Below are 26,709 nucleotides of genomic sequence, written 5' to 3' on the forward strand. Positions count from 1 at the left end.
ATCCAAAGAATGTCTGGGATAAAACAAACTAAATCGATCAACACCTGAGTTAACCATCTGCTTACATGTATGACAATATAATAATGGATGTATAGTTATATATTGCCTGTCCAAATTAAAGACACTCATTTCTACCATGGTGTGTGGGGGGTTCCCTTCACACTGCTGGGTCCTCGCCATGGTCTACATCAGTTTCTGTCCAACTACTATCCATCCATCAATCCATCCAGCCAACCCTATATACTATAACTCGCACTAAAATACACAGGTTGAACTAATTTATAAACTACAATGGCATATTGGCCGAAACTGCAATTTTAACGAAACTTCTGGGGCTTGTTTTTCTTAACTAAGGTTAGGTTAGGTATAATTTAGAAATAACCTTTTTTAACACATTTTCCAAGCCTATGACAGTGTCCATTCTAAAAGTGAAATTGAAGGATTTTTTTAATTTTCTATGAAAAATCGGCGGTGGGTCAGTCATCGATAATTAAATATTTACCGGAATGTTTTTTGTGTGTTGAAAGCTTTTGGTGTGAAATAGTCCGAGGGAAACAGCCCAACAGGACCGTGCCACCAGTGCTGTCTTAAGACTGTTGGAATGGCTCTGTTTGCAGAAATTATTTGTATTTTATTTTTGAAGAATAAAGTTTAAAGGGTCACCCTGGTTATCCTGTTAGGAAACATAATTTTGTTCAAGACTAATCCCAGTTGGGTGGAGGAATAGCTCTTTTCATATGCTGGATCATTAAGTACAGTATTTGGATGGACACTGTTAATCCAGACATAGTTTGGATTAAACAAAAATAATTTGAAAGAAAATTGGATAGATAAAATATTGTATGTACTGTATACTAAAGCATTTTAATAACCATCAGTAGTACAGCCTGCCAGGCACACATTCATTCAGATTCAGAACATTAACATATCAGACACAGGTGACAAGAAGCCACCAGGGTCTTTTGAGGTGTAATTTCTTGTCGAGACGTAATACATACCCAGAAATTTCTACAGTACTAAGTTAGTCTAAACTTGCTGTCTTCACCCAAGGGATTATGAAGATTTAGCAGGTTTGTTCCTCTGATTCAGAAATTTAAGTACATCATGCTACACTATACAGTACTCCTGCACATTCTGTTAAATCTCCATTATATTGTAAACTATAATAATGTCCAGCAATACTCATAATATAGAGAGTTCAGTTCAGATCGACATGAATGCTTGCTTGTCATGTTCATCCAGATTTAGTCCTGATTGACACCTGGGTTCCAAATTAAGCCATACCCAAGTACTGTAATTAGGGTTCTGGAGCAGTGAGGTTTGTCTCGCAAACGATTAGTTAGTTTTATATGCTTAGTAAATAACTCTTGTTCACAGGGAGGAGTATGGTGGCTACGACAATGTTAGTGTGGCCACTGGCTGTTCTGGTGGTGGCAGTGGGTACTTGGGCCATGCCAGTGCAAGATGCAGACTTCAGACCACCCCCAATGCCTTTGTTAGCTGACCTGGTACAGTAGACTCTGTTCTTGTATGTAGTCATCAATAAACAGTTCAGTACAGTATACAAATCATTTTGGACAGGATGATCAATAGTATCCTTACACCTTCAGTCAAGTGTAATAGTTTGTGTTTGTGAGCAAGAGGCAAGTTACGATGCTTCAAATGTATCTTAACAATTTTGAGGATTTAGCTCTTGAACATTGCACCATGATCATAGCTTGAAGCATTGAGAGGGTTAAAGTAGGTTGTATTATCAAGTGCTGTAGCCAAAGAGTGCAAGGTTTACTCCATCTGCCTTAAACCGGTTATTTCCACAAAATGCATTGTGTAAATTATTCAATGGTACTGTAATGCATATTGTTACGGAACTCCAACTTATCTGTCTGAGAATTAGGCCGGTTGTTGTTGGACTGGGGAATGCCTGGTTGACAAAGTGATACTTGAGAGACAGACAGGGAACAGGTTAATGCAGAGAGAAGTAGCCTCAGCCTCCCCCCTCCTCCCCCCCAGACATTGAAGAGTAAATGTCTAGATAAGCATTTCAGTTAAGCCCTTGTTAAAGCTCTTTCACTATTTCTGGGCATAATCGCCTCTCCACGTGGGGTAAGAAATAGTTTGTCAAGTTGAGTTAATTTATTTTACAACTAATGTTATTCTTAAATACCTAAACAAACTTCTATATAAAAAAAAATCAAGAGTTGATACTTTTCTGAATCCTCCTCTCCCACTTAGTTAAAATGGTTCAAACATAAGGGCTATAGGGTTAAGACACTGCACGTAATTAAGTTAAATTAAATGTGAGTCGCTGTGCATATCCCTCGCAAGGTTAGCTGGGAGGTAAATACACTCAGATACAAGTCGATCAATAATACGTACATGAAAAAGAACAAGTCCCTAAATACACAAATAATAGCCAAAGTTATACCAAGTAAAAATAATCATGTACAGCACTTAACCTAACCATGTAGGAGTGATACCCAGGTGAATTAGTGGAAGCAGTTGAAGAGAGTAGAGATGTGTATCCTTGGGTCAGGTTGCACTACCCTGGCTTGGGTTTTGATCACAACTCGCTTCCTTCCACTGTCCTCCCAGGTATTTAAGGACCATTGGAGTGGGAGGAGCTTAGGTCTTCTGGGAACACCTTAACTGTGTTGATCACCGTTCAAGTGTTTAAGCCTTTCCTACTTTATCTAATGTTTTTATAGCAATCCACTGGGTCTTGAATGTCGACTTTCTATGGCCAATTTTTATTATTTATCACTGCTTAACTTTTCACTATAGACAATGAACGTGGACCAACCATTTGCTGCTTTGGAGGAAGTGGCCTGTTGTTAGGGAGGAGGGGGGGGGGGCAGTCATGAAAAAGCCGACAGGTTTTGTAATGTACAGATTTACACGAGAAATGAGAATTTGTCATATGTATACTGTATAAACACTTGCTAAGGAAATACTGTACTGTACATGGTATGCTGGGAAACCCACTGTCGGTAGTTTCAAGAATTAACGCAGTCATTTAATGAATATTCTTTGTAAAAAAAATAAAATTTAAATTAATTATTTATAGTAGATAAGTATTATGATCAGTAAATATACAGATGTGCATTACTGACCACCTCCGAACACAAGGACGGCTAAAAATAGCCACAGGCGGTCAGTCAAGGTCACTTTCCCTTTCTTGTCACTGGCAAATGGGGGTTGGGGGGGGGGATGATGATGATAGCAGCTGTGTTTATTACCCGGGTATATTGTTCTTTTACGTTATGTTAGACTGGTTTATAATACATTTTTATTATTTTAATATACCGGTAATCTTCATTTTAATCCAGCTTCCCAAACGTAAGTTTCAGTATAAAATAATTAGTGGTAGGACCTTGTGAGTGGCTTACGATGTTTCCATCACCACTCTTGACACGCTAAACCTCATTATTTAAGAGGTAAGAATTTTATCTCTGGTGCTAAAGACGACCCCCTAACTTTGGGCTGTTTTTTTTTTGGTTCAAATTCCGTCTTGTAGGCCGAGATATACGGTAGCTTTGGCGGGCGAGTCAAGTGGCTGATGGGCGCACAAAAACTAGTTCCCTGTACTGCATATATTATCAATATGTTAACAATTTTAGGATGACTAATAATTTTAATATAAAAAATGCAAAAAATATTAGAGCACAACCTTCTTGATATTTATTCCACTGGAAACGAATGTAAACATAGAACCGATTACTGTACAGTATTGGCGGACTAGCCGATCAGCTGATGTGCACAATAAAACGTGTTTCTCGTAAGGCTTTCGTTAATCGAAGTTTTGTTTGTTAATCGAACTGAAAATCCTTATGGGAGTTAATTCGTCGACCGAAATTTCGTTAATTGAACCGTTCGTTAACCTAGGGACAACAGTATATATTATTTATCTGATCTATTTTTTACTTTCATTTATACTGTCTTGTCATTCTATTTCTTCTTTTGTCTTAAATTAATTGATATATGTACTCTATGTAAAGACTTGGGCTATGATAGTGGGATTTTAGAAATTGTCCTGTAAGTAAGGTATGCACATAGCATGTGTTCTGACTTGGGTATAAATCCTACTTCAGAACGTCCTCGGGAATGGAACCCGTTCATAACCCGGGGACCTGTTACACATGAACCATGTGGCGGTTGACAAAAGTTGAGAAAGTCAGAAATTTATGAGTTGGGAAATGTCTTAGCATGGATAGAAGACTTTCTACATGACCACAAGCAGTGTGTGGTGATTAATGGCACGAAATCATCATCCGTACCTGTCGCAAGCGGGGTACCACAGTGTAGTGTATTGGGCCCGCTGTTTGTTTGTTTCATAAATGACATGCCTGACGTTGTACACTCCTCCCTACAAATGTTTGCCGATGACGCCAAGTTATTTTGAGAAATTAAGAACCAAGCGGACTGTGAAGAGCTGCAGAAGGATCTTTGTGGGCTCCAAGAATGGTTGAAGAAATGGCTGCTGAAATTCAGTGTCGTGAAGTATAAGAGGATGCACCTGGGGCGTACCAACGGTAAGGAGGCATATCATATGTCCCAACGGGATGAAGAAACTGCACTAGTTGAGACTGTGTGTGAGAAGGACCTAGGTGTGTATGTTGACAATGAGCTGAAGTTCTCGGGCCATTGCGAGAAGGTAAATCAGGCAAATCAATTATTGGGTCTTGTAAGAAGGTCATTTAGATACCTAGACGGTCCGTCCCTCGTAACGATCTTCAAGAGTGGAGTGCTTCCCCATCTGGAGTACTGTCGCCCCGTTTGGTCCCCGAGATATGCTAGGGACTGTCAGTTGGTTGAAAATGTTCAAAGGAGGGCCACCAGACTGGTGCCTGCACTTCGGCACCTCAGCTACCCTGAGAGATTGGAGCACCTGAACTTGCCAAGCTTATACTACAGATGGGCATGGGGTGACCTAATAGAGGTGTATAAGCATCTCAGAGGGCACTACTCAGTTGAGTGTCCTTACTTGGAGCTGGCGGACGCTCGCCCCACAAGGGGTCACAGCTCAAGATTGAAGAAGCTGCAACTCCAGAAAACTGTGAGGGCAAACTTTTTCGGGGTGGGAGTTGTGAACTCTTAGAACAATCTACCAGCAAGTGTTGTGACGGCACCGAGTACTTGCCAAGTGCGTGACAGAGACGTGACCGATCGCCTAAGCGGCTAACGCGCCTATCAGTGGTGAAGAGGATAAAAGAAAAGTAAAGTTATGACAAATGAGCAGGACCGGAGGATGTATGCCAGGTACAGGAACCAAGTCAAGAGTGCAGAAGGGCTGAAAAAGAGTTGCTGGTGGATTGCAAGGGAGGTAAAGTCAAACCCAAAGGCTTTTTACCGTTACACAAAGTAAAATTAAAAACGCATGGGCACATTTAATCCGAGGCTTAAATATGGTGGTTAACGAGACTTTAATGGTGGAAGCATTAAACAAATTCTGTTCCTCGGTGTTTACAAGACAATCTTCCTGTATTTGAGGAATGACGTTTTGACACACCACTATGTACATTGTGCTTTCAGAAGAGGTTATAAGAAACAAATTCATCGCTAAATGTTCATAAGAGTCCTGTCCCAGTCATGGTGCATCCCAGTGCTAAGAGAGTTGTGCAACGAGCTAGCTGAGCCTCTTAGACCCTGCTCCTTTGATGCCTGAGTGATTAAAAGGTTAGTCCTATATACAAGGGTGAGCGCCACTCCACAAATAATTGTAGGCCAGTGAGCCTGAGCAGCAGTGTAAAGTACAAGGAGAGCATTATAAGAGGAGATACCATGATGGAACATATATGAAACAACCTTGTAAAAGACTGCCAACACAGTTTTATGCCTGGACACTACTGCTTGACACAATTACTCCGGGTGCTGGATGTTTGGACTCAAATTATGGATCATTGTGGCATTATCTAACATAATATGGATTTTTCCAAGGCATTTGATGGCATACTCCATGAAAGGCCAAGATTTAAACTGGAAGGGTATGAGTTTCAGGGAAGTGTCCTAGTGTGGATCATACTATCATAACCTCAAGTGGTGACTAATGGCATGAAATACTCGTGTACCCGTGACAATCGGGGCACCACAGAGGAGTATACTGGGCCCGTTGTTCATTTGTTTCATAAATCACTTGCTGGAAGCTATATACCTCCATACAAATGTTTGTGGATGATGCCAAGTTATTTAGGGAAATTATGAACCAAACACTGAAGAGCTACAGCAAGATCTGTCCCTTTCAAGAGTGGTCGAAGAAATGGCTGAAGTTTCAATGTCACGAAAAGGAAGAGGTTGCACCTCGGCCACACCAACAGTATGGAGGCATATCACATGTCCCAACGGGACAAAGAAATTGCAGTAGCAGACCATGTGAAATAGACCTGGACGTGTATGGTGACATTGGAACTAAACTAGTTGGTCTTGGAAGTTCGTTCAGATACCTAGACGGTCCATCCCTCATAACGCTCTTCAAGAGTGAGTTGCTCCCCTTTCTGGAGCAGCCACCCTGTCTAGTCTGGGATGTGCATTTTGGTGATCAGCTGATTGAAAATGTCCAAATGAGGGCCACCTGACTGATGCCTGCACTACAGCACCTCAGTTACCCAGAGATTGGAACACGTGCAACTGTCAAGCTCATATTGTAGACAGGCAAGGGGGCGACTTAATTGAAGATTATGAAAGGACATTACTCGGTCGGGTGTCCATACCTGGAGCTGGCGGAAGTCAACCCCACTAGGGGTCACAGCTCAAGGTTGAAGATGCCAGAAAAGTTTGGAAAATTATCAGGGAAAACTTTGAGTGATAATTGCAAACTCTTGGAACAATTTATCAGTGTTGTGATAGCACAGTGTGAGCTCATTAAAGGCCAGACTTGACCAACACTGATGTAGATAGATACATTCAGGAACCAGTACTTGCCAACAGTGTATAACGTGTGACCAAGTGGCTAACGAGCCAATCGTTGGCAAAGAGGATAAAAATAAAAGGCTGACTCCCATTAAAGTCAAATAACCTAAAATTTTGCTCATGCCTAAAGATTTTAATTTTATTTGGGGCCTCGGGGAGGGTTGCTACTAGGCATTCTTATTATTATTACACTACCTTCATAAAGTACTGCAATTATTATTGTATTATATAACAAAATAAAATTTGTGCTTTATATCCAGGGTAACTGCTGGGGTCACATGGCAACATCCAACAAGGTTCCCATCTGTCAGGATTTTGAATGTCTTGAGATCTGCCTTATTGTGCCTTGCCTGAAGGGATTTAGTCCTGAGGCCTTCCGTCTTAGGTAATCAAGATAACTATAGGTCCAGAATCATCATGGTTGTTTTGTTGCATTTTCCAGGCTGCTATCCACCCTAATAGGGCTTAGCCCTAAAAGTAGTGACTTGTGTTACAGCCATGATTGAAGTTATGGGGAGGGGGGTAAACTTCTATTTAGTGACTTGGCCTTGGGATGTGATATCTTTTCCTATACAAGAGATGTCCATTAACTACTTGTGACTTCTCTTCCTGGGGCAGCTACTGACAGGTTTGTTACTGAGGTAAACACTCGTGGTTTGATTCTTTCCTCGTGAGTATATTTTGAAACCTACCATGTGAACGTCTTACGACTTAAATAAGTTTTTGTTTAAAAAAGTTGTATAAAAATATCACCCACAGATGGAGTCTGCTGGGGATCAACCCTTGGAATCTTTAGCCGACTTGGACACCTTTGTGGACACAGTGCGGAAGCTCGCACATCTACAGATCTCAAAGGCCTTTTCGGTGGAGACCCGAAGAGTCAAAAGAGGTATATTATAGTATAGTACTGACTGTGAGGACTTAGTAATTACATTTATACATGTCTATGAAAATAATGTACTAATTACTGAATATATTTACTGTACTGTACAATACTTTAACTATTTGCCACTGTATATGGCGTGAATCGACTGTTAATGTATATTTCTCGCAGCTCTGGATATAGAGTCCGTCAATGTGACTGGTACACATCCATATGACTTGGGGTTGATGACGTACCTCAAGAGGGTGACAAGTTTTAAAGTGTTGAGAAGCAAGGGCAAGACCTACTGTATTGTAGGTGGCTACAGGTAAGAAAAATAATGGTTTTAGAAATGTCTTCTACCTTAGCTGTTAAGTTTTTGTAGATGCAAATTTTCTGAAATACTTGTACTGTACCTTTCACTTTCTTATGGATTTGTAAGATTTTACCTTATCCATCTACTGTACTGTACTTGGTTTCTCTTGCTTTCAAATAGTAGAGATTTTGCCTACACTACTGTAATTGTAAACTGAAATTCATTCATGGATTTCAAGTGAATCATTACTGTATAGTTTTGGTGTACTGTATGTGGCAGCTGGGCTGGTGAGTTGTCCACAGTTATAGCACACCGCCTCCACACACGTTCACGTCCCACACACATGCTCTTGTGCTCTTCAATTTTCTTATTTTATAGTTTTATATCGTACTTTATTTCATTGTCACATTGTTTATATCGAGTGCAATAAGTGTTAAAGAAGTTTGTTTTTCAGAGAACGAATTTGTGAGGTCGGCCTGTAGATACTGTGCACTGTAGGATTTATTGGGATGCTATGAGAGTTTCAGCTAACAAGAAAAGCTCGATGATGCTCTCGATCCCCTTAGGTGCCGGATAACCGGGATTCTCCTGTAATGCAGGAGGGGGATAGGTTTAACTATTACTGTATGTTAAAATTTCAATCCTGACTTGGAAATTGTCTGTGGACTGTAGTACAAGCTGCTACCTTGCTGTCGGCTCTGCCAGAGAACTTTGTCACTCTTGCATTCTCATGACACTGATCTTTCAATGACGTTCCAGGACACGCTGTACACTCGCTCCAAGAAGTATCTACAATTTTGTATTGGACAATGACACAACTGAAGGATTAATGACAATCCTACCGAGACAATGGCAGTCCGTGTTCATTTTGAAGTTCATCGGACCCCTCTGTAAAGATACTTTTTGGAGCAAGTGTACAAGTCTTGATTGAAATGGACCAAAATGCAGAAGTTGTAGAAATTTTATATTTCAGAAATGAGACGCAGGTAATCGTGGAAATGTCCTGGCCTGAGCACAAAATACTACAAGTTGTAGAGTTTGAGCTTTCTTCTACAAGTTTTGATAAAGTTGACAAGATAACGGTAAGTTATTGATTTGTGGGTGTAGTGGACGGACCTATTTTGATTACATAGTTTTGTTAACTTCTTTGGGTTAAATTTGGACTTGTATTGGAGATTGACTTATAAATTGTTTAGGTTAATCCTAAGAAAAAATTTGGCTTTTAATGAGTTTAAGGTAACTGCACACTTGGAGTACTGCTCTCATATCTGGGGTGGCTCTTCTTCTGTCCATTTGTTAGATAGGGTGGAATCAAAGGCATTTCATCTTAACTCCTCCTTTAGTTGATAATCTTTCTTCCCTTTCTCTTTGCTGCAATGTTGCTTCACTCTCTTTTACAGGTACTTTAGTGGACACTGTTCGGTGGATTTGACATCCTGTGTACCGCCGGCAAGGCCGTGGGTTCGTAACACACGTCTTGCCTGCGGTGCCCACCGTTTCTCTGTGGATGTCGGTCACACGAGAATAACCCGTTATAGTACCTCCTTCTTTCCTCACACAGCCAAACTGTGGAATGCTCTGCCTCCTGTGTTTCTATACTCATACAATCTGTCACTTGAACACATGAGAAAGTTGTCTTCCAGTATCTTCGTGGTGTAGATATTAATATAATCGTTTTCTTTTCTATATTTAATTTCTTTTTACTCTTATCCCCCCCTGCACCCCGTTGTGGGTCGATGACCTGTGCCCGGGTGGGCTATTCCCCGTAAAAAAAGTAGCATGACCGTAATTAGTAGCATGTCTAGAACTCTGGAGTCTGACTGTGAGGGTTTCAGTATAATAACTCCAACAATGTATTAATGTTTGCCACAATATTTTAAGTCCAAACAGTTTTTGCTAGAAATTTGATCATGAGGTGGTAGAGGGCCTGGCTGCTGTCTTGTTGGGCTGAGAGAGAAAGGAATCCTCATGGTGGTAGGAGCTCTGCTTATGTTCTTATCTTACAACTCAAAATATAGATCCACCAAATATTCACTACGTTATAAAGTTTAATTTATATTGTCACTACCATTTTCATGAAAGTGCATTTTCAATTTCTTTAAAGTATTGTAGTAATTTTCTGTTATCAATGTACAATTGGAACCTTGCCTCATCTTTCTCACTGATGACTGTATACAAGTGTTAGTTTACATCCATCCTATGGTTAGCATTAAGAATGTTACTTGGGTACGGTATTATTATTAGTCATTGTTGTTACGCACTTCATTTTCCAAGCTTTATATTGATATATTTTCCATATACTGTATTTACCATTTACCTTTATGGAATGACAAGACTCGGCACCATTGTGAATATTGAATTTAGGTTTTAAGATCAGAAAGACAGTAGCTATGAGGTTGTAATAAGAAGGTAGAATGTGTGAGAGAATATAGACTTGATATATAAATGAAGGAGTAAAGTTTAAAATGTCTTGGGAGTGAGTTAATGGGTGATGACTTTGAATGGCTGGTGTAGTTGTAAATTGAGGTCCACAATCTTATCTGACTGTTGAGTCGAGTTAGTCTGAATAGGTTGACTAATTATATATTGGAATTTCCTACATAACTAAGTAATGGATATTTCCTGTTTACAGTAGTATAAAAGAATATTTTCAGCGCCAGTTAAATGTTTTTATATGAACCATGGCCAGAAGCACTCCTTATTGAGTTATGGTTCCTCACATGATGTAACCAACATTTATTTTGAACAAACTTGTGTCTTATGAGTCGGATAAAAGCTGAATACTGTACCTGGATGACTGAACTAGTGTGTACTGTACTGTAGGTCTGTGGGGAACTAATGAATGTTATTGTTGGTTCTTCAGCATTTGAAAGTAATGTCTATTAGCCAGAATCCCTCAAACCTAGAACTCGCCGATAGCCGAAATTTATATTTTCTCGGGAAAAAATTTCTAAAAGCCGTAATTTTTGTAAATTTCTGGCTTTTTGAACGATTTTCCTAGGGGCACATTTTCTGAGAGTGAGAATTTTCCCAGTACCCTGAAAGTTTTGGAGATGGATATATTTCCAGGTTCGAGAGATGAAATAATGCATCATTTTTGAACATCCAAGAAAATTATTCCCTTCCCTGGAAAATTCCGGGAAGAGTGATTTATATTTTTTTCCTGCCGAGAGAGTCGTCTCGTTCCCCGACTTGCTCTGCACCAATTGTTCTGAGTAATGGAGATATCAGTGTTGAGGTTCTGTATATGGTACTTGTATATGCTTTGCCATATACTGTATTAAGTGCAAGAAGTGGTATGTGAGCTAATTAATGCAGAGCTTTCTACACCTGTCTTTCCAGGTTTATATGCATATGAGTTTTGTGTGGGTGGCCATGGGTTCATCATCTGCACATTTAGTGACAATAGTGTGCATGAACCCAGCGAATGGTCAAGTGGCAGTTCCACAAAACATCCCTGTCCAATTGCTAGGTGGCCTCCACATGTTCCAAGCTAGTGGAGAGTTATTCCTCGTGGTCGGTGAAAACGACCGGGGAGCCTTGAGTGAAGTGGGGGTGGACTCTGCGTAAGTATTATTCTTCTATTCGTGAAGTACAGCACCTCTCTCGCATTATGAAACCTTAGTCGGCCAATGGGTGGAGTCGAATTAAACGGTAGTGAAGGAAACACTAGTCACTTTTGTTGTTCCTTTGCTTGCAGGCTCTACATGTTGATGGGTAAATACTTTGACCGTGTGGATGGTTTACGGCTGAGGACTAAAGGTGTGCAGGCCGTCACGGGATTTGCCGATGGTGGCAACCACTATTTAGTCTTTGGTATGAAAAGTGATGTAAGTCTCAAAATTTAACAATGACAAAAATGTATTTGGTGTATATTAATGGGAAAGATGAATCACAGTACAGCAAATGTCAAATCCTTATTTCACATTCAGTCCTAAGGTACTAGTCTTCACCTACACCAATTTGATGGATACACGTGAGTTTTCTTAAAGTACAGTAGGTGAGTTTTATATTGTGAGTATTATCTCCAAGAATAAAGAGATATTATGTTTCTTCTCAGGAAGGGTCACAAGTGTACAAGTTTGACTCACTGATGTATTCCATGGAGCTGATCCAGCAGCTGCCAGACACTGATGTCCTGCAGGTCCTTCACTATGTGGACAGACACGACCGTAAACATTACTTGATTACTGTCAACAATGGTGCAACACCCAAGATCTATTGGTGGACCAGTAAGTACCACTTGTTTTAATACTGTGATTTATGACTGTTGTATCATATAATTATCTTTATAATGTTTTTAAAATGTTGGGTTATTTTGCATAAGGAAAAATTGTTTTCTTGGCCATGTTTAATTTCCATTTATGGAAATTTTGTGAAGCAAGATACACTAACCCTCACTAGAATGAAATGGGAGGGTTATTAAAATAGGTTCAATAAATTTCAATCATTGAAGGACATGTTAGATTTCTTCATGCTCGGGAAGATGTACTGTACTTGGCTAAATATTTTCAAAATGCTGAAATTTTATTAGTTCAGTAGGGGAGGGGGTGCCTTGAAGTCAGAATTTGTTTTAACTCGGCAAGGCCAGAGCCCCATGTGTGTGTAGTTATCGAGGGTTTACTGTATGTCGTACTGGTATAGTATAGTACACCCCTCGTGTCATGAACTGGGTTCTTAATTTTCTTTTTAATTTTATCTATACAGGAGAACAGCTGCAGGAGTGGCAGATATTGGAATCCAGTCCCATAGATTATGGCAGTTCAATTGCTATTCATTTCCTGGACAACTTGGAAAACATAATCTTCTTGTCTCATGGGGTTTGTACTTCTTTGGGGGGTCATACAGCACCCCCCAAAATAACCCTAGCTGGGTGGGCTCACTGTGCCAATGTTCCACCACCCACAGCTTCTTGTATTTTCCCCCCACTTTTTTTTTTATTCCTGGATCTGCCCCTGGCTTTACAAGTGGTGTTTCTAGTTTGTTTCAGTATATTATTTTGCATCTTCATGAGTTATAGATTTGATTACATATAAGATATTAACAATATTGAAAGCAAGTGTCAGAAGTTTGTGATGCTGTATAGCTTAGTTTGTGGCCACACAGTTGATGATGGATGGTGAGCATAAAGCTGCTCCTCTTGTCACATTCTCTCCCCAGTAAGCTAACCCTTCCTGTCTGGGATTGTTAGCATGGAACATGTTACATAACATACATCTGAAATAAGAGGCATGACAAATGAATAATTCTTAAACTGACCTTGTATTACTGATGACAAGGATGTGCTTTTTCATATAAAAAAAAGGTATACATATTCAAATCACTTTATTTTGAGAACATCAGGTGTTGATATTAAGAATTTTTTGGGGGTCCACTGTAAAAAGAATGATGTAGAGGACATGTAATACTGTGTAAATTGTATAAATTTCAAAACCTTAATACAGTACTCACAAGGGTAGATGTGATGGATAAGCTATCCAGTAGCCAGATTTGTTCAGTGTATTTGTGCAGAAATTACTTGAATGACTTGTCTATTTTTACCACGGCAACAAATGAACAAAAGTTCCTCCTTTTTCACCAGTCGGAGATCACATTCTACACGGACAACATGTCGGCTCATTATTTTCCGTCGTACACCTTAAAGACCTCCTGCATCTCTATTGGTAATCTGTATGGTTTGAGGATGTTAAAGGACTACATCATTACTTACACATGCCAGCAACCCTACACTGGTGAGGTTACTATTGAAGGGAAGATGTTGCTGTTCCATGAAGTGAAATTAGGTAAGTAATTGCTCAAACTATTTTCTTAGTGAAAGCAGGACCAGATAAACTGATGAAAGGGCACAGTATTCTAACTGGTTGTACTATTTATTTACTAGCTGAATCTGAGGAGAGGGCAGACTCCCTTCTGAAGTGTCTTGATGAATTAGGAACTGCTCTGAACAACAGTAAGGGTGATATAGACTACATATCTGGCGTCCTTTCATCTAGTGCCTTAATGACGGTCGACGATGAACAAGCAAGTCTCGTCTATTCTTGATGATTACTGTCTGTTCATACTTTTATATTGTTGTTTGGTAGTTATTAAAACGACCTAATACTGTACACTTGTTGACAGGTATGGAAAGGGCCGGTGATCTTCTCAAAGGGGTTGACGGTGACTGGTACCACAATATTTGAAGATTCGCTGAGGATCGACGCTTCAGCAAATACTACAAACATGGAGTCTTTTACAGAATTTATTTCACTCTTCACAAGTTTACAGGTATGAAATTCTATGAAAGTTTCTTATTGGAAATTATAATTAAAAATTAATTGCACATTTTACCCAAGCCTTTAGTTGCTACAGATGGCAGCATTGTAACAGCACCCGGGGAAGTCCAGATGTGAGAAATAGTCTGGAAATATATTATGGTCCTTGCCTACAGTATATTTGATTTAGATTAAAATTAAAATTTTCACCACTTGTCACTTTAATAACCAGTTGGGTGGTCAGTCTGTTCTGTTAGGGAAGATCTTGACTGTTATAACTTCCATTGTGCAGTGTTAGTATTTGGAGGAAACTTGTGATATCTGGTCAGGTCACTGGGAAAATGCCCTTCTCATACAATCCAGGGATTGAACCTGGGATACTGGTGAGAGGCAATTGTGCTACTTGTGTACCACATCGCACAGTACAGTATAAAGAAAAAATAACCGTGAAAATTTATATTACTTTCACAGGCAATTTCCATGCATTTTTGAGTTACCTAAAGTTTCCTGATGATGGTTCTCAAAGTTTTGCAATCTCATGCAGTTTATATCATGAGGTTCTTCAAGAGGTTTATTCTCACAACCTCTTTCCACATCATTCTTGGTCTAACCCTGACTCCTCTTTCTCTACATTCAAAATGGTGCAGATCTTGTCCTAATTGGTTTCATCATTTCTCTCCAGTTACCTGAACTATCTTGGACTACCTTTTCACAGAACCTGACCAGTATCCCAGAACTTACGTAATTTGTATCTCCACAATTTATTATGATGGGACAATTTTCAGAAATTCTTGACATGCAAGATTACACGAGATGAAATCCAATTAAACGAACTACTATTTAAATGTAAGAAATGACGATACAGTCCACATATTATACCATACCACCCCAAATTCATTCTACCTTTATTTCAGTATTGAAGTAATAGTCCCCTAATATTACAAATAATAGTAATGGAATAAAAACCCTAAAGAGAAACGACTGATAGTTCTATGGCAGCTTGACTATTTGGGTGGAGGTACAGCCATTGACACTATTTTGTTAAATGTGCAATATTCTGATCCTGTAGGTGAAAAAGTTGTACCAGAGTGGTGGTATTAAAGAATGTAACCACCAATTGATGTATGCATGTTTGCGTGATGTATTAGATCTGTACAGTATTACAGCGTGACTTTAGCAAGGCTGCAGGAACTCAATATTGGGCATATACAGTATCCCTGAATTGTTTAATTCTGTTGCCTGGGTGACATGATCATTGTTGAAAGTGCTGAAACTAGCTCTGTTGCAAGATTTACAAGTGGCTGGTGGAAGTGCATGGAGTTGTTGCCTTTGTCAAGATGACCTTCCCTTTCATGAAGAAAAAATATGTATGCAACTTGAATGAGAAAAGTAGTGTATGGTAGTGAAATACAGCTAGTTGGAGGATGACATAGTTTACACAAGTTTGAGTGGGCTTTAATGAGAATGGTGAGGTGGATGTGTAATGTGATAGACAGGAAATCGTGTTCAGAGCAGAGGTACAGGTTGACAATCCCTTATCCGAAATCCTTGGGACCAGATGTATTTCGGTTTTTGGAATTTTTCGGTTTTCAGAATGGTTAGGGTTTTTTTTGTATTTTTATATATATATTATTATACAGGGATCAGCCCACCCGGGCACAGGTCACTGACCCACATTGGGGCCTGGGGGCTAAAATTATAATAATAATAATACTGTAATAATAATTCATAGGTGTAGGTCGTGTTTCTCACTTTTGATCTTTTATCATTCTTGTATTTCTTTATTATTATTATTTTATTATTACAGTATTATTATTATTTTCATTATCCTTAATTTATTTTGGTGTATTTTTTATTAAAATTTTTATTTACTATGAATAGTTATTATTATTACTGTTATCATTATTATTATAATTATTATTACTATTACATTTTCACCCCCCAGGCCCAGATGTGGGTCAGTGACCTGTGCTCGGGTGGGATGTTACCAAAAAAAAAAAAAAAAAATTGCTCCACAAAAAAAACTTTCAGTTTTCAGAGCTTTTCGGTTTTTGGAATTTTGGATAAAGGGTTGTCAACCTGTATTGGGAATAGATGAATAGTTGTGTAGAGGTAAACCGAGATAGTTAGGGCATGTGAAGAGAGAGTAGACCAAGTGGGTCAAGAGTATAATTATGTACAGGGGAGGGGAGTCATGGACAGGCCAAGAATGACAAGGTGTGAGGTTGTAAGAAATGATGCTGCAAGAGACCATGCAGTACAGAGAGGTGTTAAGTAATCACATCTAACCCTAACAAGTGTGGAAAATGACAATAAATTGATGACAAACTGTGTATGTAGTACATGACTCGTGTGTCAACAGCTTTCTGTGAACTCGTTGGTAAAACAGTCGGAGGGAGTTGTGTACTTCACGGGTAACCAGGCACTGAGGGGGCCCATCACTGTGTCAACCTTAAGAGTTAACAGGACAAACTTTGATGTTCTTAAGATCAGAAATGTAAGTATGGTTAATAGTTTTTAAAGATCAAATTATTATGTAATAGTTGGGCAGGTATTGTACAGTATAATAGTCGAGTACAGTAGTTCAGTGATTACAGGGTCAGAATATATTTGTCACCGGATGTAAGAATTTGTGATGTCTGAAAGTTGTGTATAATATAGACATTTTTGTGAAGTGTCCGGTTTAGTCTCAAACAATAGTGAAAGTTTACCTTTGTTTGTACAGTTCAGTATACTAATGTACCTCTGTTCTAATGTAAGATACACCATCTCACAGCCACTAAATACTGCAAAAATCCTGCTAGTTTACTGTACACATTAAAGATTGTGTACACTTATCCCCCCCTGTATTCACAAACTCATATTTCAAATGTACAATTCTTTTGTGAAAAAATTTGTAGAGTAGATTTTCAATTGACGCACAGTATTTCACTGGGTTACCTGTCTTTAATTTATTTGATATGTAAAAAGTCCATTTCATTCATTAGGTGAATGGTGTTGCCATGTTGGATTTGAAAAAAGAGTTCCTCATCACTGGGATTGATCAGGTCATCAACACCAACGTGACAGCCAGTTCTATAACAACAGATGTATTCACCACACGCAGTGTATCTCCTTCATCAACTATTAATGGTATCTTAACGACAGGTGAGTCACCAGCAATAATTAATGAGCATTTCTTTCCTCCTAAAATGTTCAGGAAAATTTTCATCTTTCATGATACACACACACACTGTACCCTGATTTATGAAGGGTTCCTCAAAACCTTCATAAGTCAATACTTCATAAATGGGATCACATTCTCCTATACTCCCATTGTGAAAAACGAGATGTTTCTTTAAAAAGTCTCAAACATCGTAAAATACAGAACATATTTATAATAAACAAAAATGGGGGACCATAATGGTAAGCCAATTAAAGACATATAAAGTGATAGCCCCATAGTGTGTAGTAAATGTACCACTGGTTGTGAGAGTGAGAGGCCCAGCCAAGACACATGGTTTTATTTTTGTAGTGATGCACCACCACCAAGTCTTCTGCATTTACTCATGAAATATTTTTTTCACTGGATTTGATTTTTTGAGATTATCTGAAGAAATGCTATATTCATCCACTTAACATTTATTCTTTCCATTGACTTCACATTAAACACTGGGATACTAAACAGCCTCTTACCACCGCTTCATGTAGTGGTGATCCTCTGAGCCATGGGAACTAAAACTTACAGAATATTTTACTCTTGGCTTAGTTAACCAATCTTAACACAGAACATTAGTTTCTACAGTAGTATATATAAAGTGATCTAGTCCACTACATGAAGCCCCAAGATGTATCATTTTGCCTTCTATTAACAGCAAGATTAAGTGTGGATTATAATCATTTTGACTTGAGAAATTTTAAGGCATCTCTGTATTGTTGGTCTACACAGATAGTGATATTTTCTACCCAGTTATTGGATAATCTTATTTTCCAGAGTTTATGCGTAAAAGTGTTAGTGAACAAGTGGTAACTGGTGACCACACGTACAGTACCGTGACGTGTGATGGCATTACTAATACAATAGGTGGCACCAAATCGCTCCTCATCAATGGAATTAATTCATCAACCATCGTCACCAAGGGTTCCAGTGTAACATTCTTAGATGTGAAAAATTTCAAAAAGTTAACCATACAAGGACCAGTTAACACAGGACTAGTTAATGGGGTAAGTAACTGGCTTTGGCACCATATTCATTGTATGAGTTCTGGTATATTTAGATCGACATTTTAGTGGTATGCAGTACAAACATTTAGGTTTATAATAATTTTGTTGATATTGATTTTGTCAGGTGGATGTTAGAGACCTGAACAGTAGGGTGATTTACACAGACACAACAAAGCAACAGTTACTAGCAGACTCCTACACAATGGCTCGTGTTAAAGTGATTGGCAATGTTGATGTCCCCTCTATTAATGGTATCAACTTGCGTGACTTGGACGCATCTGTTGTCAAAAGAACGGGAGATTTCACCCTGAAAGGTCGGTAGCGCTTGTTTACCACAGCATTTAATGCAACCTGGAACATGTCTCTTCTTATGTACTGTATATCAAGGCATTAAGAAGTTGCTCGTCTGCAGGTGCCGTAACATACGAGAAAAGCCTTACTATAACTGGAAATCTTTGGACTACCTCTATAAATGGTGTGGAGTGGGACGACCTTGTGGATTTCAACTCGAAGGACACTATCAGTGGCAACTACTTCATCGATAATGTGTATGTGTCCGATGCCATCGAGTGTAACAACATCAATGGACTAGATCTGAGTCAAGATGTGGTGCTTGTGGATACCACACAGACGATTCATGGTGAGCATTTGGTAAATGAGTTTACATAATAAGGATCTGTTCCAGGAAGAAATATTAGTTTGTGCAAAACATTTTAACATACCGTCTTGGTTGCACCAGTACTGTATTGACTTGTACAGGTGTTGACAGTTACATGATGGATCTACTGTACTGTATATACAGTACAATTCATCAATTTTACTATGAAGAAAATTGACTCATTTACACGTTTTGATGGCAAAGATCGGTTTCACAAAGTAAATAAAATATGGGAATTCTAAACTGGGCTTGTGAAAATGTATTGCAACAGTTGTGGGATATGACCGGAACCTGCAACCTTCCATCTGTTGCGAGATCTGCCCACAAAGGGTTAAATATGTCAAAAGAAGGTTTCAATAAAAGTAAGATTGGTTAAGAGCGTATAATTCAGAGGTGGATGGTAGGTAGACGAGAAGACCAGGAAAGAGATGGAGGTACTGGTAGTAGTTTTAGAAATGAGGAGGATGAACATTGAGGCAGCAACAGTCTCAGGTTGAAGAAGCCATAAGTTGTCAAGACAAACTGATGTTGGAGTGATAGTTGTAAACTCTCAGAATAATCTGCCAGTGTGTTGTGATGACACTGAGTGGGAGTTCATTCAAGACCAGACTTGACTATGTACAGATACACTCTAAAACCAATACATGCCCAGTACTGTACTTGCCAACAGTGTGTAACAAACATGTTACCAACTGCCCAGATGGCTAACAGGCCAATCGGTGGTAATGAGAATAGTCCTGTGAATTATTGGAGAGCTTTGTATTAAGTGATTATAAGGATATCTCGGTGATTGGATGAAAGCATAAGACTGTATTTCTTTATTTGGGACACCCTGTAGAATGTCTTCTACAAGAATTTAATTTAGATGTTGAAAAATAAAAGTCATCGTTTTGCAGGACCTATCACCTTCACTAAAGACGTGTTAGTGACTGGTGCAGGTGGTGTACTAATGGGTGATGGGGCCACTATCAACAACATTGACCCATCAGAACTACAGACGAGTACAGTGAGCCAAGGTGTCTTGGTTGTGAAGGATGCAGCAACATTCAGTGTCCCTCTTAAGGTAAGTTTATGTTGTGTGTTGGAGACTAGAGTTGTTCACTGATAACCTGTGATATATTATTGGAGTCAGTTGCAATGGCAAGGCAAGGCAAGGCGAGGCAAGGAAGGAGACACTTGAAAAAATAAAAATGCAAAAAACTGTTGGTGACCAAATTGTAGCAGAATGGGACTAGTTGACAGGGTTGATACAGTTGAGGAAATGTGTTCCTACGCTCCATGTGGTAACCCTGTGTCTTCAAATGGCACGTTGCAGTAGTAGTATCGCTGAATGAATTGGTATTGGTCATGTGACGATGGATGTGATTGGTGGATAGGTTTGTTATAGGTCATAGGTTGGCTGTTTAGAGATACAGGTTACCACGGTGTATAGAAACACATTAACACAAATGTACTACTACTTCGTTCAGTCTCACTACTGTACTACTACTCTTTGTTCAGCCTCACTACTGTATACCAAGTTGTATGGTAGCATGGATGAACTCTTCTCTGACTGATGGTCTCAGAATCTTTTCTAAATCCCGGTTGTTGTATTTATCATTATTCATTAAGTGAGCCGATTTGCATTGTTTGATATTTTTGTATATGATCGTTGTAGGGTTCTGGTGATGTCGTGGCCAGCACTATTAATGGCTTGGTGCTGGATGGTATAACAGACCGCTACTGGAGACGTTCTGTGGACCAAGATATTAATGTCCAGGTCCACATCAACAATGCAGTTTTCCTGTAAGTGATAATTCATTTGTAATCATTGTAGCAACACTGTAGATACATTGTGCAGTATTAATTTTTAATACTTAACTACGTAATTTTTTTTCTTCAGTAATACTGTGAAAGGATCAAGTATTAATGGTAACCAGATGACTGACTATCTCAACTTGGGTGGTTCACAACAAATATCTGGGTCATATAATTTCCAGGTTTGTGATGGGGAAGGTTAATGCTCTTCAAATTTTGTGTTAAAGATGTAAGATTCTGAAAATTGTCTATAACCATTTTTTTTAAAGTGATACCATATGTAATTTTATTGAAATTTAAATGTCATAATGTTTGACATGAAAAGTGATAATTAAATTGGTTACTCTCCCCATGAAACAGAACATGGTAACAGTGCTGGGGAACCTGGTGTTGGGTCCTGGCAGCACTGTGAATGGCATTGATGTGGTGGCACTGAATAACACAGTAATGACCTTACTTGGTGACCAAACCATTGAAGGACCCATGGTGAGTGGTGTGGTTGGGGCTTCAGAAAGAATATAATTAACACTACTCGTGACTTCCTATAATAATATATTTGTTCATCATAGATATAGAGGACATCTTGTGTGTGTCTCTGATAGTGAGCATAGTTTGATTTTTTGTTTTACTATACATCATATAACAAGCTGATATCATTGCCTCAGACAAGTTGGGTTTTCAGTATTTAATTTTTAATGTTCATTCAGAGCCCCGTAATTTTTTTCTTTAGTTTAATTGGCCGCCTTATTTGGCGAGCACGGTTTTAAATGACAGTAAGTTGACACTAAATATTCAGGAGAAAAATACCCCAAAAAACCTATTGTATTGTATATGATTATTAGAAAGTGTGATATATAAAAGTGGCTTTTGGGGCATTATATCAGGTTGAGGAAATGAATGATTGCAGCTCCTCATGGTTGTGTTCTTAAAGATGCTCTGGGGGTTTCCTGCATGTGAAATGTAAAGGTTACACTGGTCAGTTTCTAGGTGAGGTAAAGGTTCACCATTTTATTGTAGAAGCAAGATAAAGAAATTACCTGGAGTCTTGTCTTGGTGAATAACCGTGACACCACCTAGACTGTGATGATAATGTGAACAAAAATACAATGCACAGTATTTTGTTTATGCAGTTTTAATTGCTCGTAGGTAGTACTGGAGTAATTTTGGTATTTGTTGTAATGTTTCTTGATGCTGTAGCTTCTGATGGTTCAATAGTGTAGCAAGACGAGCTTTTCATTTTATAATTTCCCTTTAGGACTGTGCGAGCCAAATGACCATCGCTGAGCTCAACCTTTATGGCAGATTGAATGGCATAGATATGATGAGAGATCTAATGAGGCTTGACCAAAGCTTGGTGCATACAGGTGAACACCATGTACTGTATATGTGGTATTGGTATTATTGTGGACATGTTATGGTACATTAAGTCTTCCTGGAGTATGTCTTCTTCTTGAAGTATTTATGATGTTAAAATTGTTTCTCTTTACAGGACACTTGACATTTACATCTAAAACTACAGCAACAAATGTGATTATAAATGGTGACTTGACTGTGGATTCTCTTAATGGGTTTGATGTGGGACTAGCGGCAGCAGATATGGTAATGGTCGATGAAGATGCCACCATCAGAGGACCATTTGGCCTTCGGTTCATCGGTGATCTCAGCGGTACTGTACCAATCATATTTTTGGTTTGGACTCAAAATGGCAAACATATTTCTTGTATTGAATTGCTATACAGTACAGTAAACCCTTAAACTATGAGGGTTTACGCCCGGGCTAGGTTGGTGATGGCTGTACCCCACACGAGGAGGTAAAAAAAAAAAAATGCACTTTTCTAAAAGTAATTTTTTAACTTTATAAATGATAAAGCAATAAAAAAAGACTTGATAAAAACTATACATTGTCCCTCTATATTCTTGTGGCACCTCGGTGATGAGGCAAATATGGGGAAAGTTGTTTTTTTACATAGAGCGCTCGCTGTCACTACTCACTTAGGGGTCATTTTCCCGCTTGTCTTTGTGTCGATGAGTTGGCCAATAATGCATTCATTTACTGATCATAATATATATTTCCTATAAATAATTCATTTCGACTTTATTTTATTTGCATTACTCTTCATAAGAAGTTCTCGGCGACACACACACACACACACACACACACACACACACACACACACACACACACACACACACACGTGGTCTGGATGGGAGGTGGCACACTCCCTCTTGCATCATTGTAGGCTTATGAAAAATTTCAATGACAAACCATTTATTATGATGATAAATAAGACAACGTATCAATAAAAATAATTAATTACCTTTTTATTACAGTATTTTCATTTTACAATAGATGAAGACTTGATAGGGCTGGAGTACGAATGTGGATTTGTCTTGACACGCTGTTGGTACCTGTCCATCCATATACTGTACTTCCCAAACACGTCTTCAGTTGGTTCTATTTCTTCATCATAAAGAACAGGTTTATGGATGTTGGGCATCAACATGGTAGAGACAATCAAAGTTCATTCACATTTGTTGTACTGTACCATCACTTTTACATCATGATTTTGCAGTCCAAATTATATCACCACTACTCTAGTCTCTCGCCACAAACACCTCATTCACGTGATGGTGATACAGTACTCATGCACCCGGTACACGTGCAACATGTTGAGAAGTAATCCTGCCTTTTTTTCCCTCCTGCTCTCGGCACTTCTAAGCTGATGACTCGTTCTTCAGTGTCCTTATTGCTGAAGCGCTTTCACACCTGTCATTCACAATTTACTTGGCAATTTTACTAATGCTGTACTTCAGCCTCTCCCTCACTCTTCCATAATTTACTTATTTTTCTGGGTGTCCAAGCAAGACTGCTGCAGCCAGGGGTATTTCTGCTCAAAGCTTCACTGGAATTGCCAGATACTTGGTACCTCCTCCATGACAACTGAAGAAGTTCCTAGTGGAGGGAAGAACCACTGTGGGGAAGGAAAAGTTGACAGAAGTCAACAATTTACTTTAGCAGTAATGAGGTGCCATACTAAAAGTTATGGTGCTGAAAGATCCTCATTATATCGCGGATCGTCATTGTGGGACAAAATGCGCTAGTCCTATACTTGTGATGCCGTCGTTTACGGGTCGAGTCATGAATGAAATGTTTAACTCGAATTGAATTTGTGATCTCTAGTAAATTTCTGTAATACCTTGTCATAATTTCTTTTCAGTAACCACTCTTGAAGTGAGAGGCACTGTGGATGGAGTAGACTTTGAAGACTTGATGCAGCGAGCCCTCCTGAAGTCTTCACCAAGGAACCAACTCGTCAGAGGCCACATCACAGTAATGGGTGCTGTACACTTCAGACAGGCGCCTTCCCTAGTTGACGTTAACTCCAAGAAGTGGGAGATCCACCTGGATGATGTAATGTCTCATGCCTTTAAGTTTTGTCTACCAAGAAATGTCTTAAAATATTTTGCTTGAGATTCTCTTGATATTAGCTTGTATAGGTTTTAAGGCCTTTGTAGACAGTGTAGATATCGGCGTAGACCGTAACATAAGTAAATTTGCTGATAACACTAAAATATGGCGATAATTAAATATGACGAGGACTCTGCGAAACTACAGGAATATCTAAAAAAAAAATTTGAATGGTCTGAAAAATGGCAGATGAAATTTAATGTGGACAAATGTAAAGTACTTAGTCTAGGAGATGTAAACAGTGAAACCAGATCCCAGTTGAACGACGATGTTACAGAGAAATCCGACTGTCGGAAAGATTTAGGAGTGGTGATAAGTAGGAATCTTAAACCAAGACAACAATGTGTATTTGCTCAAAACAAGGCTAACAAAGTAATTGGGTTCATACAAAGAAGTGTTCGTTACAAGACCAGCGAGGTCATCCTAAAACAATATCTTGCGCTTGTGAGACCTCACTTGGAATACGCAGTTTAATTCTGGTCACTGTACAAGAATGGATATAGAATCCCTAGAAAGAATTCGGAGGAGACAGACAAGACTAATCCCGGGCATTAGGAACCTTGAGTACAGAGACAGGTTAAAGCATCTTAATTTGCACTCCCTCGAGAGACATAGTGAGGGCGATATGATAGAGGTGTATAAATGGAAGACAGGGCTAAACAAAGGTACTCAAACTATCCAACCAGGAGTGAACTCGTAACAATGGTTTTAAATTGGACAAATTTAGATTTAGGCGCGAGATAGGTAAACATTGATTTGGAAATAGAGTAGTGGAACAAGTTACCAAATACAGTATCATTATTAACTTGAATATGCTGGATAGCTTCAAACTTAGGTTGGATGGATATATGAGCAATAGGGGTTGGGTGTAAATGGGACTGCCTAGCATGGGCCAATAGGCCCACTGCAGTTTCTTGTTTAAGGAAGGGTGCAAGCAAAATTTATTAATATTTTTAAAATGTTTGATTCTTCCAAATTACCATAAAAACTTAAGAGATTATCATAAATTTGCATGCACTTTTTCACAGGTAATTCAATTCTTTGTTGAACCTTTCATTGGTTTATTTTTTTAAAGGTAGTTGACAGGAAGCAGAGTAATTATCACGGGTTGACTTAAGGGAGCAATTTTCCAGGAGTGCGTGCATACACCTGGTATATAAGGCTGGTATATAAGGCTGAAAGAGTACTTCAGCACTGTAAGTGTATTCTGTGACACTACATGTACATAAAGTTTGTACTGTCCAGATACTTGACACTTTGGCAGGCTAGGTGGTTGGTACCGGAGGCATACGTTAATTGGGTCGGGCATTTGTTGTTGATTACCACCATTCAAATTTTTATTTACATATTTATGAATTTGAATGATTGTTCTAGGATTTTATATAGATAGTAAACACCGCATCTAACACCTTTTCCCCCCATTTGTGTGCAGATTTTACTTTTACCTTTGTCCTCTTCGCCACTAATCGGCTCATTAGCTGCTTAGATGGGCGGTCACGTCTGTTATGCACTGTCGACATATACTGGGCATGCACTGGCTCCTGAATATATCTGAACCTGCTCCAGTGTTGGGCAAGTCTGGTCTTGAAAGCGCTCACACTCGGTGCCATCATAACACACACTGGCAGATTGTTCCAAGAGTTCACAACTCTCACTCCAAAAAAAGTTTGTCCTCAGTTTTCTGGACCTGTGGCTTCTTCAACCTTGAGCTGTGACCCCTTGTGGGGCGGACATCCACCAGCTCCTGGTATGTATATTTGACTGAGCAGTGCACCCTGAGATGTTTATACACTTCGATTAGGTCGCCCCTTGCCTGTCTGTGGTATAAGCTTGGTAGTTGCAGGCACTTCAATCTCTCTGGGGAACTGAGGTTCTGTAGAGCTGGCACCAGTCTGGTGGCCCTCCTTTGGACATTTTCAATTATTTGACAATCTCTAGTATACCTGTGGGACCAGGCGGGGAAGCACCTTGCTCTTGAAGATCGTGACAAGGGGTGGACCATATAGAATTTAGATATCTAAATGATCTTATAAGACCTACTAGTTTCGTTGCTCGATTCACCTTCTCACGATGGCCTGAGAACTAAAATTCCTTGGAGACCTACACACCCAGGTCCTTTTCACATTTGGTCTCGATTAAAGCCGTTTTTTTGTCCTGTTGGGACATGATACTCCTTACTATTGGTGCGACCCAGGTGCATCCTCTTACACCTCGCGTCATTGAATTTTCACAGCCATTTCTTCAACC

At 39.1% G+C, this 26,709-nt stretch overlaps 1 protein-coding gene across 1 annotated transcript in view; it reads left to right on the forward strand.

Moving 5' to 3' along the window:
• Positions 1-1,400: 1,400 nt before the first annotated feature.
• LOC121860162 overlaps positions 1,401-26,709 on the forward strand; it is a 50,853-nt gene continuing 25,544 nt past the window's right edge. Inside the window, exons 1-23 of the mRNA XM_042357219.1 lie at positions 1,401-1,508; positions 7,663-7,792; positions 7,958-8,093; positions 9,055-9,163; positions 11,424-11,647; positions 11,782-11,911; positions 12,142-12,313; positions 12,789-12,901; positions 13,663-13,864; positions 13,963-14,102; positions 14,202-14,348; positions 16,698-16,832; positions 17,323-17,482; positions 18,309-18,538; positions 18,663-18,852; positions 18,951-19,178; positions 20,093-20,259; positions 20,854-20,981; positions 21,079-21,175; positions 21,354-21,479; positions 22,249-22,357; positions 22,483-22,659; positions 24,212-24,405. Coding sequence (XP_042213153.1) covers positions 1,401-1,508; positions 7,663-7,792; positions 7,958-8,093; positions 9,055-9,163; positions 11,424-11,647; positions 11,782-11,911; positions 12,142-12,313; positions 12,789-12,901; positions 13,663-13,864; positions 13,963-14,102; positions 14,202-14,348; positions 16,698-16,832; positions 17,323-17,482; positions 18,309-18,538; positions 18,663-18,852; positions 18,951-19,178; positions 20,093-20,259; positions 20,854-20,981; positions 21,079-21,175; positions 21,354-21,479; positions 22,249-22,357; positions 22,483-22,659; positions 24,212-24,405 — 3,552 coding nt within the window. The remainder of the gene's footprint in view (positions 1,509-7,662; positions 7,793-7,957; positions 8,094-9,054; positions 9,164-11,423; positions 11,648-11,781; positions 11,912-12,141; positions 12,314-12,788; positions 12,902-13,662; positions 13,865-13,962; positions 14,103-14,201; positions 14,349-16,697; positions 16,833-17,322; positions 17,483-18,308; positions 18,539-18,662; positions 18,853-18,950; positions 19,179-20,092; positions 20,260-20,853; positions 20,982-21,078; positions 21,176-21,353; positions 21,480-22,248; positions 22,358-22,482; positions 22,660-24,211; positions 24,406-26,709) is intronic.

Source organism: Homarus americanus, unplaced genomic scaffold, assembly GCF_018991925.1.
Source record: "Homarus americanus isolate GMGI-L3 unplaced genomic scaffold, GMGI_Hamer_2.0 scaffold5831, whole genome shotgun sequence".
Taxonomy (NCBI): Eukaryota; Metazoa; Arthropoda; class Malacostraca; order Decapoda; family Nephropidae; genus Homarus; species Homarus americanus.